The sequence below is a fragment of the Pelophylax lessonae genome (assembly GCF_965119305.1).
Source record: "Pelophylax lessonae genome assembly, chromosome: 4".
In the NCBI taxonomy this organism is placed as follows: Eukaryota; Metazoa; Chordata; class Amphibia; order Anura; family Ranidae; genus Pelophylax; species Pelophylax lessonae.
The window spans coordinates 203,315,068-203,331,013 of record NC_138771.1 but is presented as its reverse complement, the minus strand read 5'-3'; the positions used below and the strand labels follow the sequence as shown (position 1 = coordinate 203,331,013).

General features: G+C 43.5%; 1 protein-coding gene across 3 annotated transcripts in view; it reads right to left on the bottom strand.

Annotated features, from left to right (window-relative positions):
• GRAMD4 (GRAM domain containing 4) overlaps nucleotides 1-15,946 on the bottom strand; it is a 396,610-nt gene that overhangs the window by 12,209 nt on the left and 368,455 nt on the right. For all 3 annotated transcript variants that reach the window (XM_082253353.1, XM_082253354.1, XM_082253355.1), the window contains one exon: nucleotides 4,790-4,858. In XM_082253353.1, coding sequence (XP_082109479.1) covers nucleotides 4,790-4,858 — 69 coding nt within the window. The remainder of the gene's footprint in view (nucleotides 1-4,789; nucleotides 4,859-15,946) is intronic.

Below are 15,946 nucleotides of genomic sequence, written 5' to 3'. Positions count from 1 at the left end.
GAATGCTTGTAGCTCCCTCAAATGCCGGGGCCCATAGTCAGTAGGTAAGAGGCTACCCTAAAGTCCCCTGCAAAAGACCCTGCCCTGGTTGGGACTGTAACAGACCTAATATGGCCTATTTTGTGTATGATCGGCAAACTATATTATGAATACTTTTAAAATGATAGTTAGCATTTTGATTTGTTTAAAAATATACTATACATTAATAAATACGGAATAGTGGCGTGGCCTAAAACGTAAATGCAAGTAAACCTTTCACTAAGAAGATTGTTAAAAAAGCGGAACTTAAAGTAAAAAAATAACAGCGAACGTTTTTCTGGTATTCGCACCTTTGTAGCTAAAACATTCCTGTCCCTTCCGATCAGAAATTGTATCAGTACACTGCCTGCGCTTCAATTGCAATGCACTGTACACTCTTGGTCCACTCTGGGCACCTGTATAGTGTAATATAACCGTTGGTTCTGTAGACATAAGTTCACTGTACAGGGCTATTTCAGAGGTATGAGGGCAGAATTTAGCAATGACATGGCTTACTAATAAACAAATGTGTCATCTGAGTAGTTTGGATGAAAATGATATCATTTAGACAGGGCTGTAACTTTAAAGGGCTGCAGGGCCAGAGACTTTTTTTTTGACTACTGGGGTTACGAATACAGATTTGAGTGCAGAAGGGAAAAAAGCCAGAGGTAAGGAGGTTATAAAAAGTAATAGCAAAGACCAAGACAAAGAAAGAAGGAATGATAAACGGAATTAATGAGGGCAAAAGAACATATACCAAGCTATGAAAACAAGGAAAAGATTTTGATAAAATAAGGGAGTGCAATGGGTTACACTCAAAAGTCAGAGGAGGGTCTGGGCTGACAGGATTGATTGCAGGCTCATTGCAGGATCTAATGTTATTTTGTCCTTAAGAGGTAGGAGGAGGAGATGGAGAAAACATCAAGGAATAGGCAATGAAAACTGAATTTTTGTCTTATCGTAAAATCCTTTTCTCTGAGGTTCACTGACTGACACAGCTTCAAGTCTTCAGACCATTGGGCTTTATGCTCTCTCTCTAGGAGTAGGACTAGGCGGAAACCTTTTTGGTTACACCCCTGGGGCAGTCCCAGAGGGCATACCACTTCCTGCTATAGTACTCCAGTTTGTAACAAGCAGTGTCAGAAGAACATATAACTCAACCCCAAAGAGGGGCGGTGTCTGTCAGTGAACCTCAGAGAAAAGGATTTTACAGTAAGACAAAAATCCAGTTTTCTCTTTCGTTCACTGACGGACACAGCTTCAAGTCTTCAGGCCATTGGGATGTCCCAAAGCAGTGTCAACATGAGGGAAGAAAAAACGCTGGATTCTCAACAAGGCTAAACATAGCCAATCAAGTGACAGGAGCTCCACTAGGAACTGGAGCTCACCACGAGGAAAATTTTTCACCCTCAAAAAGCGGAACCCAGCTGCAGCCTGCCAAACTTTGCGGCCAAACGCCGCTTCCGAAGATGCAAGGACATCCACCTTATAAAATGTCAACGTGTATACAGACAACCAGGTAGCCGCCTTGTACACCTGAACCACTGACGCCTGATGACGGAAGGCCCAGGAGGCATTAAGCGCCCTCATAGAATGCGCTTTAACAGGGAAAGGAGGAACCTGACCCTTAATGGAGTAGGCCTGCACAGTCTGCCTGATCCACTTGGAAATGGTCACAGCAGATGCGGCCTGCCCCTTACGAGGTCCATCCGTAAGAACAAAGAATCTGAATTTCTAATCAGTTCAGTCACAGCCAGTTACACCCGAATCACCCTTACCACCTCTAAGGAATGCAAGGCAATTTCCTTAGGATGTTTCAGCTTAGGACATAGGGACCCTGAGGCAACCTTAGTAAGGAACGCCTGACAGGGTCGCAACACCATCAGGTAACTCTGACACGCGACCTGAGTAAGTAATAGCTACTAAGAAAGCCACCTTCCGCGACAAAGTGAGCAGAGGAAGTTCTCAAATATTTTCAAAATTGAGATCCCACGGAGGTACCAGGGATCGCACCGGAGGAGCCAGATGGCAAACTCCCATCACAGAAGTGTGAACCAAGGACTTTGCTGCCAGCGGCCTTTGGAAAAAAATAGCCAAGGCGGAAATCTGACCCTTGATGGTGCCCAGAGCCAAACATTGATCTACATCTAACTGTAGAAACTCCAACAGGCGAGACACAGAAGAGGAGCGGGGAGAACCCCCCCCCCCCCGACTCACACCAAGTAATGTACGCCTTCCAAACTCTACGATAAAAACTCTTGGAGGTAGATTTCCTAGTTTTCAACAGCGTAGGAATGACCGACTCTGACAGCCTTCTGTCTTTCAGCTCCTGGCTTGCAATAGCCAGGCCGTTAAGCCAGCGGCCGTAAATCAGGATGGAAGATTGGTCCCTGAGACAGCAGTCTTGACAGAAGTTGTATTGGAGGAAATGTGTAAATCAGATGATACTGACCCCAAGGGGCCACCAGAGCGCTTGCAACATCGGACAGAGGATCCCGAGACCTTGAAACGAACCTCTGCACATTCCCGTTGAGATGGGAAGGCAGCAGGTCCACATCGGGGGTCCCCATCCGAAGACACAGTTGATGAAAAACCTAAGTTTGAAGAGACCATTCTCCCGGATACAACGTCAGCCGACTTAGATAGTCCGCTTGCCAATTCTCCACCCCCGGAATGTGCACAGCAGAGAGGACCTGAAGATATCCTTCTGCCCACTTCAAGATGCCAGCCACTTACCGGGCCGCAAGGGCACTCTTTGTGCCCCCCTGATGATTGACATATACCACAGCCGTAGTATTGTCCGATTGTATCTTCACAGGACGTCCCTGCAGTCGATCCGTCCATTGAGAGAAAGTCTGATCGCCCGAATTTGCAGGATTTTGATCGGCAACCTGGACTCCTCCAGAGTCCAGAACACACTCCCAAGACACCTCCCCATCCAGAAAAACTGACATATGTGGTGATTACAGTCCAATACAGGGGAAGAAAGGATTTTCCCAGATGTAGGGTCGAGGAACGGAGCCCACCATAGGGGAGACTCCCTCAAACCCCGACTCAACAGGATCAGATAGTCCAATGACAGCGGATTCTTGTTCCATTTGATCAGAATCTCCCTTTGCAAGGGTCTGGTGTGGAACTGCACAAACATAACTGCCTCGCAGGTGGAGACCATCAGACCCAGCACTTGCATGCAAGTCCTGAGTGATGATCGATGGTTGAACAACAGGAGCCGAACAGCATTCTGTAGCTTCAGAAGTTTTGTCTGAGGAAGAAACACCTGGGCTGACGCCGAGTCCAGCGTCAGACCCAAGTAGTCCAGCTTTGTGGATGGAGACAGTGGCAACTTCTGAAAATTCAGTGTCCACCCAAACTCCTGCAGAGTTCGCACCGTAATGTCCAAGTCGGCTTCTAGAGCCGAGGAAGACTCTGCATGCAAAAGCAAATTGTCCAGGTAATGTAGTACCGCAATCCCCTTCTACCGTAGCCAGGCCAACACTGGGGCCAAAACTTTTGTGAACACCCGAGGAGCTGAGGCAAGATCAAAGGGTAATGCCACGAATTAAAAGTGCTCCTCAGCAAGAGGCAATGCTGACCTGACACTAGAGGTCCCCCATAGCCTCAGCACTGTATCAGACTACAGGAAAATGGCCACCAATGAAAATATTGGGAAATCAAAAACATGGCTGCTGGACTACACAAACATGGCCGCCGGACCATGGCAAGGCGGGAATACAGAATCCACGGCAAGATGGCGGCACCACGCAGAGCTGCACGGGACACTACTTACCATACCACGGTCACCAGGCAGGCGCCACTTCCAGCAGTCCACCACACCATCTTAGAATGTGGGTGCAGCGACCTGAGGTGCGCTGCGACTCTGGTCGTAACTGCTGTCGTGATCCAGGGCTATGCGACCTCGCGAGGTGTTTCACTCGTCGGTCAGTCCCCATCCATAGGGGTATGTCGTGGCCAACCTAGCGCGGAGCTAATAGTTGGGTCGCACTTGCAGGCCAGACTGGGAAGACTGTAAGGATCTAGTATATGCAGTGCATCGCCCAGTCCAGCTGTTGATTGTAGTTCACACAGGAACAAAAATAATAAAGAAAAAGTAAAAAATTCTATTTAAATAGGAAAAAAGGCCAGGACCGCAGATCCCAGCAGAGAGCCAGGTCCTCATTCCTGACTAGGCAGAAAAAGTCCTACAGCAGGAAGTGATAGTATACCCTCTGGGACTGCCCCAGGGGCGTAACCAAAAAGATTTCCGCCTAGTCCTACTCCTAGAGAGAGAGAGCATAAAGCCCAAAGGTCTGAAGACTTGAAGCTGTGCCCGTCAGTGAATGAAAGGGAAAAATGGTTTTCTTTCTAGAGGAAATGTGACTATAATAAAGAAGACCGCCTGGCAAATGAGACCGCATACCCAAGTTCCTACAGAGCATATTAGCTCTTTGTTTTTGGTTTATTTCCCTACATTATCATGCAACCCTTGGGATTGCGTCAGCATTTTAGATTTGTTGTGCCAGGGTTGTAAGCTGGTACAACAGGGCAGGCACTGGCAGGAGGATAAGTTAGCCAAATTTTAAGGTTACTGTGTTAAAAAAAGGAGTGGCTGCTGAAATGAGAACAAATTCAAAAAGGTTAATCAATCACTGTGATTTGAAAGTAAAAGAAAAATAGATAGGGGCAGGAAGTACAGCAGTTAGTGAAAGCAGCATTGAAAATTATTGAACAGCATAATTTACAAAGATGTTAAAGTGAAAAATGTAATAAATACCTTTTGCGTAGAAGGTGTAGAAACTGCAATTCCCATTCCTGATCCTGGGAGCACTGAAAGAACTTTATACTGAAAAATATATTATATATATTATTCAATAAACAAGAGTACAACAAAAGCAAGGAAATATAATTTATAGCTACCACATTTTAAACATTTAAGAACAGCCTCAGTAACCCTTAATGATCAGATTGAAATGCTTGGCTCTCCCTACACAAGACAATCTGTAGCAGATTCCCCTGCTCTTCACTAATGTATCCTGAAAGCTACTTACCAATCACTTTTAACAACCTAGAATTAGATTGCATCAATTCTAAATTCAAGTATGCTCTATTAAAAACTCAAAAGTGCAGCGCTAAAAGACACGCAGAGTGATTATATATATATATATATATATGAACATACATAACAAAAAATACATAGAAAACCATCACATCCAACTGCTGTAAAATATAGAGTTCATAATAGAGGCAGTCGACATAATGCCATCAAATGTCCACATAAAATCCAAATTCACAGGGGTGCTTGGAATGAAGAAACACATATGCAAATAGTCACCAGCAGGTCCAGCTCCTGCCAAGGTCATTCCATACTACAATCGCTGCTTTCTGCATTTTTTTGTAAGTGTTCTGTATTTTTTAAATAAAATCAATTTTTTTTTAGAAGGGTAACTCCACTTTCGTGGGGAAAAAAATCAGCAAATAAAGAACAAACAATATAGCATATACAATTGCGACACAAATCATATTGTAATTGAATGTTATTAAAAATAATATTTCCTTTTCAATCTGCAGCTGTTGTAATGTTCCGAAAATGCAATGCAATATGGCTACCTGGAGCTGTTCTGTACACAGAATGTGTACTGAGCACACCCCAGAAACATAATTTTCTGCTTGTGTGATTGGCTCACCAATTTTCCCATTGGTCTGCCTAAGATACAAGTCAGATTTCTGGCATCCCCTGCAACAAAAATGTCATTTTTGATGAGATACTCCCAATAGGAACATGTCTAAAGGGATGCAGGCCCAGCAGCTGATAAATATGAAACCACTCCCATTTGACCCACTCCGCATAGAGGAACAAACCATGATTTCTTCAGAATAACAAAAGGTAGGAATCTGCAACAAAGTTGTTAAAATCCCTGCAATGTAAAGAGATCACTCAGATGGGAATGTTTTTTTTCTCAACAAGAAAACAAGCCAAGTAGTTGCACATAGTGTAAAACGCTTACAAGGTTTTACACTATGTGCAACTACTTGGCTTGTTTCCACATATTTGTTTGAATCCGGCTTGTTTCCACATATTTGTTTGAATCCGGAGACACGGTTCATCCAAGGAAAGGTCCATTCTTACCAGAATCTAAGTGATCTATGGGTTTTGTATATACTGAAGACTTCCATGGCTGATGTTAACCATCCCTGCTTGTGTGACTCATTTGCTGTATGGTTGTGGGTCCACAGCTTCTGGTAAGCGCAATATCACTATCCGTGGTGGTAGGTTGCTCGCCCTGACTAAAGGCATCCGTTTCCTTATTCAAAGCACCCCTGTGAGTTTGTGTTTTATGTGGACACTTTCGTGATGGCATTATGTGTGGTCTGCCTCTATTATAAACTCTATATTTTACAAAAATTGGATGTGATGGTTTATATGCATGTTTTGTGATATATGTTCATATATATGATCACTCTATGTATCTTTTAGTGCTGCACCTATGAGTTTCTAGTTTTATGGTGGTAGCAGCTTCCCCCCAATTTGTGTTTCATTAGCGTGGTAATTCCCCCCCCCCCATTTTAAGTTTGGACTATGCCTATATAAACTTGACTATTACTAAATTACCCCATTATACTTTTATAAAAGCTCCAGCCAATTCTCAGGAAAAATAAACTCTTATGGTGCATTTTAACGTGTGGGAATTTTTAAAATAAAACATACTACACTATTGCGGTCTCTATCCTGGTAATTCCTTTGCATGTATCTGGAGGCGGAGTAGGGAAGAGCTGGAGAAGGTGCCATATGGAGCAAAACTGAATGAAATAAAGGGTGTTGATAAAGAATTGTGGACCTGTTTTTATAAAAGGTCATAAAAATCAAAAAGTTTTTTTTTTTTTAAGGGAGAAGTGGGAGATCACTTTTGGCATGGTGGAAAAGCACTATTAATGGTTATTTGAACTAGGTATATACAGGCATACTCCACTTTTTAAGTACACAATTGGACCAGAGCATGTATGTAAAGCGAAAATGTACTTAAAGTGAAGCAATACCTTTTTTTCACTTCTCAATGTATGTAAATATACTAGCTCTATGGGAAATCTTGGTCAAATTGACATGGCACTGCTCCCGAACCATAAGTGACAGGGACACCAAACTTGGAGAGCATGTTAAGGGGACCCAGGACTACAACATAGAGTACCTAGGCAAGCTGGCCGACCCCAAAATATATGTTGTAGTCCTAGGTCCCCCCTCTTGGTGCTCCCCAAGTTTGTTGTCCCTGTCACTTATGGTTCAGTAGCATATCAAGCTGACCAAGATTTCCTATAGACGCCAATGTTAAAAACTGGGAGCAGTGCCATGTCCAATCAAGCTGACCAAGATTCCACATAGACGGACAATGCTAAAAACCAGAAGCAGTGCCATGTCAAGCTGACCAACATTACCCATAGACGCCAATGATAAAACCGAGAACAGTGCCATGTCAAGCTGACCAAGGTTTCCCATAGATGTCAATTTTAAAAAGTGGGAGCAGTGCCATTTCAAGCGCACAAGATATCCCATAGACGCCAATGTGTCTTTACTCGAGAGTGTACGTAAAAGCGAGGGTACGCCTGTATTAGACATTGAGAAGTTTTACACAGCACAAACACTTTATAATGACTGGTGGAAGTGGATTTGTAGGTGGTGTATAAACACTGCACTGACTCATATACAGTATATGGTCATTTAAAGCTAACATACATATATGGTTTATGTTTGAATTTGAGGTTTACACAGTAATAGCTGGCAACATCAGATTACTAATTGTATGCAAATAGCACCAGCAAGGCTTCTACTATTTTTTAGGTTTTGTTTCGCACATTGCACAGTTCTACAAAGTAATAGCTGGCAACCACCTGTAGCAAGTTTACGCTGATTTTTTTTATTTTTCTTTAATTCGGTATATTTGAGTTTAGTATATGTTTTTGTTAAGAGTGCTGCCCCAACCCAACTATATTAGAAAGACATTCACTGCCTAATGTTTAATAAAACAAACACAAGAGGGCACCTCCATCTAGTAGTAGCGATTAAAAAAGTATTAAAAAAACACAATAAAAATGCACTCGTTAGATAAAAGCCTTGTCATAAACTCATATAGACCTCCATAGGATCACCGTGAGGCTGCAGAGCTCTGCAGGCATGTGGCTAGTGGAAGCAGAGTTCTTGATGGAAGTACAGTTGTCAGGCTGGAACATAAGCATCAGCAGCTTCCAGAAGTGGAAGTGGCAAGATGGCTGCAGTTTCAAACAGCACCTTTCTCGGCAGGGTGATGACAGAAAGAGGCGGGGATGTGGCTTCATTTTTCACGGCAGTCAGGAGCACCCCTTTATCAAACCTTAGGAGGTCTGCTTCAATTAGCCACATGCCTGCAGTCTCACGGTGATCCTAAGGAGGTCTATATGGGTTTATGACAAGCCTTGATCCACTTATCTAGTGTGAGCATTTTTATTGTGTTTTATGCTTTTTTAAATAAATCGCTACACTTAGATGGAAGCGCCCTCTTGTGTTTTTATATGTGCATTAGGATCTCAAGACCCATTCTGAGAGGAGCTGCATCAACTTCACCTGGTGTTCCCAACCTCCCTCCTGGCCCTCTTATGTGCCTGGTTAAATGATGGTTGTGTTCCAGTCAGCGCAATAGCTTATTCATTTTCCTTTGACTTTCTAACATTTGTTTGTCTCGGCTCTGAGTACTTTCCCTATGTCAAAGTGGCAGCAAAAAGAATGGTGAGGTAGAGAGAGCATGTCAGCCTCCCGCAACTGTAGTTGTTTTATGTTCAATATTTCTTTATTAAAGTTTTCAATAAAATAGCAAGGGAAAACAATTACATATATGGTAACAACCGTGAACAATAGCATGCATATGACCAAAGGTCATTTGCCCCTTAAAAGGGGTATCAATACCATAGACATCAGTTTATCAATACTAATAACCCATAATCCTTAACAGCCAGTGAATAATCGATCAAAAATCCCTGCAATATCCACTAGATTTAAAACAGGGATAAAAAAGGGAAAAAAGAAAAAGGAAAGAGAAAAAAAAAAAACTGGAGTTAAGTTTTAACTGACAGGAACCATGTTGAAAAGTTTGAGCCTCCACACTAGACTACCATTCTTAACAGCCAATACTGACTGGCACAAGTAGTACAGTGTGTACCCTTTATTATGAACCAGTTAAGTGATCACCACTTTATTTACCCAGGTTATTACCCTTGAGAATAACTGTATAAGCAACGACTGTTTCATGTTTTTCACATCACACCATTCAAAGTTCTAAAGTTGTGCAGTATTGAGAACTGACAGTGCTGTTTGAACTTTTTACAGTGCACACTGAAGATCGACATAAGATTTGATTTTAAACAGTCTATATTAGGCAGGATATTTTTGCAGGAGACAGGCAGTTTAATTTATATATATGCTCATAAGAGTGGACCAACAAAAGGAGGATTACATTCCAATGTTAACGGATTTTAAAGGCATCGTACCAAAACTGACAAAACAAGGAGATAAAACATTTATTCAATCCTACTAAAATAAAATAGTGGAATGATGCAAACCACTACACAAATTGCACATTATCATCAAGGGACTGAGGGCAGACAATGTCTCATATCAAACTAGGAAATGTAAAGGAAACAATCATGAGGACTACAGATAAATTTGGTGCACCGAGTGTGAAATTGACACTGAATTTAATAGAGTGCTGCTATAAATGTCAAAGCTTCCAAAGAGCCATCACTTGCACCAAAAGTGCATAGTCCAAGCAGCAGTGTAATCAGCTCAACATATAGCAGCGGGGACATCAGTATGAGATATATAGAAAGATTATATCTGCAGCTCACCCACTCTGAAGAGATCATGCCATCTCTTCTCGGCATAAGCAGAATACAGGAATGCTGTAGTACCTCCACTGCTCGCTTGATGGCAGTGTGGGGTGCTGGATGTCTCACACGATCTTGTCCCCTTACTACGAAAAGAGCCAATTACAGACTCTGGTATATATATCAGTTATGTGGTTCGGGGCAGCTGCCGTGCGTAGCAACATTACGGTTGTAGTGACATGGAATCCAACATGTTTCGCACAATCAGACTGGGCTTCTTCAGGGATGGGTGGGGCCAATATAACAAGGCTTTTTATAGTCCTGCGGGCTGCCAATACCAGCTCTAACCCTCCTACTCCCTTGTTGGAGGGCTTCACTACAATCTGAGTGTTGTCCCCAAGTGCGTGGAGGACCCTTTGTTGAGACGTCAGATTGGATACAAAGCCACCATCCAAGGACAATTGCTCTAAGTCCCTCAAGGTGTGCCCAAGAAATGCCCATATAGAAGGATTAGACCGTAGTTGCGGACATTATTTTTGATTTCGTCTTGACCTATAGGAGATATTTTGGGCTATATCTTTATCCTCATCAATCTCCCTCGATCTCAGGCTTGGAAAATGAAACACCTTCGTCCAATAACTAAATTATCGTTTTCAAGTTCCAGAAATCCTGTACTGTGAAATTATTCCAAGTTTTCTTATAATTACTACAGTCAGGTCCATAAATATTGGGACATCGACACAATTCTAATCTTTTTGACTCTATAATGGATTTGAAATTAAACAAACAAGATGTTCTTTTACTGCAGACTTTCAGCTGTAATTTGAGGGTATTTACATCCAAATCAGGTGAAAGGTGTAGGAATTACAACAGTTTGTACATGTGCCTCCAACTTTTTAAGGGACCAAAAGCAATGGGACAATTGGCTGCTCAGCTGTTCCATGGCCAGGTGTGTGTTATTCCCTCATTATCCCATTTACAAAGAGCAGATAAAGGGCCCAGAGTTCATTTCAAATGTTCTATTTGTATTTGGAATCTGTTGCTGTCAACTCTCAATATGAGATCCAAAGAGCTGTCACTATCAGTGAAGCAAGCCATCATTAGGCTGAAAAAAACAAAACAAACCCATCAGAAATAGCAAAAACATTAGGTGTGGCCAAATCAGCTGTTTGGAACATCCTTAAAAAGAAAGAACGCACCGGAGAGCTCAGCGACACCAAAAGACCCGGAAGACCACGGAAAACAACTGTGGTGGATGACCGAAGAATTATTTCCCTGGTGAAGAAAACATTCTTCACAACAGTTGGCCAGATCAGGAACACTCTCCAGGAGGTAGGTGTATGTGTGTCAAAGTCAACAATCAAGAGAAGACTTCACCAGTGAATACAGAGGGTTCACCACAAGATGTAAACCATTGGTGAGCCTCAAAAACAGGAAGGCCAGATTAGAGTTTGCCAAACAACATCTAAAAAAAAGCCTTCACAGTTCTGGAACAACATCCTATGGACAGATGAGACCAAAATCAACTTGTACCAGAGTGATGGGAAGAGAAGAGTATGGAGAAGGAAAGGAACTGCTCATGATCCAAAGCATACCACCTCATCAGTGAAGCATGGTGGTTGTGTCATGGCGTGGGCATGTATGGTTGCCAATGGAAATGGTTCTCTTGTATTTATTGATGATGTGACTGCTAACAAAAGCAGCAGGATGAATGCTGAAGTGTTTTGGGCAATATTATCTGCTCATATTCAGCCAAATGCTTCAGAACTCATTGGAAGGCGCTTCACAGTGCAGATGGACAATGAACTGAAGCATACTGCGAAAGCAACCAAAGAGTTTAAGGGAAAGAAGTGGAATGTTATGCAATGGCCAAGTCAATCACCTGACCTGAATCCGATTGAGCATGCATTTCACTTGCTGAAGACAAAACTGAAGGGAAAATGCCCCAAGAACAAGCAGGAACTGAAGATAGTTGCAGTAGAGGCCTGGCAGAGCATCACCAGGGATGAAACCCAGCGTCTGGTGATGTCTATGAATTCCAGACTTCAGGCTGTAATTGACTGCAAAGGATTTGCAAAAAAGTATTAAAAAGTGAAAGTTTGATTTATGATTGTTAATCTGACCCATTACTTTTGGTCCCTTAAAAAGTGGGAGGCACATATACAAACGGGAACTTTGTGCAATATTGGATATTACATCAACAGCGCATCTCCTAGAGCAAAGAAGGTGTAGGTAAAAATACTAGGTGGAATGGTATATAAATTGGTGGTACCTCATAAATTGGTATGGACACCAATAAGTCTACCTGTGACTTAAGGGTTGCTGCTGTAGGCCGCCCTGAGGGTGTTTGTATGATATTAGAAGTTTTCACCTACAGCGCATACCTACATATAGGGATTGTGATGCCACCTATACACTATTTTCATGTGTTAAATAAATTAATTAAAATAGTTGCAAACAATAATATGTATATGCTGTGCCTAATTAGAATTAGACTTTGCAGTCATAAACGGAAAAAATGCACACGCTAATCCCGTGTGCTTAAGTATTAAAGTGCATAGACTGTGCTTATTTTAGTTGTGCAAACAAGGATGATATAGACACTATAGACAAGAATTATATACACACTTAAAAATCATATAGCAGTAGTGACCAAAATTAATTAAAAAGTCCAGCGTTCAAAAGAAAGTGCTTAGTGCATAGAGGCAGTGTCCATGTATTCCAAAGGTAAAATAATGAAGCCCAGTGACTGTTCTAAATTCAGTGCCAATATTTTCAAATCAACTGTGCAATGGTGGTGTCACCCTCCGTGCCCTTATGTACATAAGGTAGGCAATTCAAACTCACCAGATGTTGTTGACCCCCAATGTCATACGACAAGTGGGTCAAATGCGCTTGTGTGGTGAGTGTCCAGCGGGGTCCCAGCCGTCCGTGTTCGGGTGGTCCTGGATCTGTTAGTTGGTATGTTGAGAAAAAAATATCGCACTCCTCATGGTGTAGTAAAATGGTATTCAAATTTATTTTAAAAAGGTGCAATAATGATTAAAAATGGATTTTTGTAAAATCTTACCGTAAAATCCTTTTCTCTTAGCTCATTGACAGACTTAGTCCTCGGTGATTCAGCACCTTCAGGTTATGCTGCCCTCCACAGGAGTAGGACTAGACAGGAAATAAAATGCTCTGGCCACACCCTAGGGGCAGTCCCCGAGGGTATATCCTCTCTCTCTCTCTGCCACAGCAAATCAGTTATGTCACAAAGCAGTGTTTAGAGAATTTAACCCAACCCAACTCCAAAACAGAGGGGCGGGTACTACGTCTGTCAATGAGCTAAGAGAAAAGGATTTTACGGTAAGATTTTACAAAAATCCATTTTTCTCTATCGCTCATTGACAGACGTAGTCCTCGGTGATTCAGCACCTTCGGGACGTCCCAAAGCAGTACCACAAATGAGGGGTGGGAAAATGGAAATTAAATCCAATCTAGAAGGCCCAACCGGTGCCAACTAGAAGTTTTACAATGCTCATCCTCAATGATGAGACTCAACAAAAAATTTTTCAACAGTAAAAACCCTTGAGGTAGACCACCGGTCTCCTCAAATTGCGGCCTGCAAAACCTTGCGGCCAAATGAGGCATCCGCCGATGCCATCACATCAATTTTATAAAATTTTGTAAAGGTATGTACCGACGACCAGGTGGCCGCCTTACATACCTGGACCACTGACGCCTGATGGCGGAAGGCCCAGGAAGTACTGAGCGCTCGAGTGGAGTGCGCCCTAACAGGGAACGGAGGATTCCGACCCTTAATAGAATAAGCCTGTACCACCGTCTGTCTAATCCATTTGGCGATAGTCGCGGCAGATGCAGGCAACCCCTTTCTGGGGCCATCCGTGATCACAAAAGTGAATCCGTCTTACGGAACGATTCCGTAGCCTTCAGGTATACCCTGATTGCCCGAACCACATCCAAGGAATGCAACGCACATTCCCGAGGATGATTGGGCTGAGGACACAAGGAAGGTAGTACAATATCTTCATTCAGATGAAAATCTGAAACCACCTTAGGAAGAAAGGATGGCTTAGGATGAAGTACTACCTTATCCCTATGAATCACTAAGTATGGGGACTGGCATGATAAAGCAGCCAGTTCTGACACGGCGTGCGAACCCTTTATGGGCGGTAAAGAAAGGTCCTCGCTTGTTACGAGGTCCCTTAGCTTTAGCAGCCTGTGGCAAGAAAGTGCTCTTGCCCCCAGTGGCGTCCTTAATGATCTCATCTAGGGTGGCCCCAAATAGGCGATTCCCCTGAAAGGGGAGATTCGTCAAGGTCTTTTTGGAACCTAGGTCTGCTGACCAGCATTTTAACCACAGCACACGTCTGAGGATTACCGCTGACATAGATGCATGCCCTAATAGGGGGGTAGCATCCAAGGCTGCGTCACAGACAAACTGTAGCCCTTGTATAATCTGTTCCATCAAATCAGATGTTCCCTGGGGGATATCTTTCCCCCTCAGGTCTTGGCGTACCAATCTCGCCCATTCCGTTAGTGTCTGGGAAACTAGACCAATAACAATTACTGGTCTAAATGCTGACCCTATCAGGGAGAAGATAGTGCGGGACTCCGCTTCCACCTTTCGATCCACCGGATCCTTAAAGGACGAAGTGTCCTCCACTGGGATAGCCGTGGCTTTATTCAGCCTGGAAATAGGTGGATCCACCACTGGTGGTACCGTCCATTTCTTAATGAAGGATTCCTTAAACGGATAGCGTCTAGCAATACACTTGGAAATAGTAAAGGTACGCTTAGAATGCTCCCATTCTTCTTTAATTTTATTACCAAAACACTTGGGTACAGGAAAAACCTTCACCGTTTTGATGGGCTTGTTAGTACCAAAGGGAATCTCAGTTTCAGTTGCCTCTGCCGGTAAAACCTCAAGTCTTAAGGTTTCCCGCACCGCCACAACTAGTGCGTCCACCAATGCTTCTTCCCGAATTATGGCGGAAGAATGAACGTCCTCCTCACTGTCTGAGGGAACTTTACCTGAGATAACAGCCCTTGCAGAGGGACCTGCAGCTGCAGTGACCATCTCTGAATCTGAGTCAGAGGTGTCCGATGATATAGGGGTAGGCGGGGGTCGCTTTCTTGACCCCCGTCCCTGACAGGCCGTCTCCACCCGAGCCACCAAAGACTCCAAAACTGATGTAAATGCGTCTATACTCTGTGCACCGGCGGGTCCCCTCAAGGGAAACAGGTGGGGGTGCTTGTGTGGCAGGGTCCATGATAATTACAGTTACTACCTGGAAAATTCAATCCAAAAATAAAACTTTTTTTTTTTTTTTTTTTTTTTTTTTTTTTAGACCCCCAGCGCCACAAAGCCCCTCAGTGTTAGCTGCTCAGGGACCCCTATCGAGCGAGAGAGAGAGAGATAGACCCCCAGGCTCACCACTTAATGCTCAGAGTTTTCCACTGCACTTGTCTCAGTACTGTCTCGAACCGACAGGAAGTCTCTTGGCTGGCTGCCCGGGAAGAAAGGAGGCGCCTCCCCTAGCTCCACGAGGTGTTTGGGTCACCTCAAACATGGCCGCCCCCATGCTGGAGACACGAGGCTACGCCAAAATGGCGGCCTCGTGCGATCTAGCAAACAATGGCGGCGGTTGTACCGAATAGCGGCGTGACTGCAGAGCATCACAACACCTTCTCTACATGGGGATTTAGCCTGGTCGGCAGTACCGGACCCTGGCGGACAGCATGGCCGTCGGAAGGCCTGCTATTGCTGGAGACCCGACTTGGAAAGCAGTCTACATGTCCGTGGCTTCTGACTGGTAGGATACTTATATTATCACAGTAAGATTCCAGTACTGCCATTGATTACAATCTTTTAACATATTTACAATTAGATTGTCAGCTCCCAAACCAAGCCTCCTGGCTTTTTGCACATAAAAATCACACTCAAAGTAGGGGGATCTGTGCCATGTTATAGGATAGAGGGGAACTCATCCTTACCATACAGAGAGGGGCCCGCGTTCACCACAAGACCCGTCAGGGGAAAGGGGGAACATACTACTCACCATACCAGAACCAGGCGGGC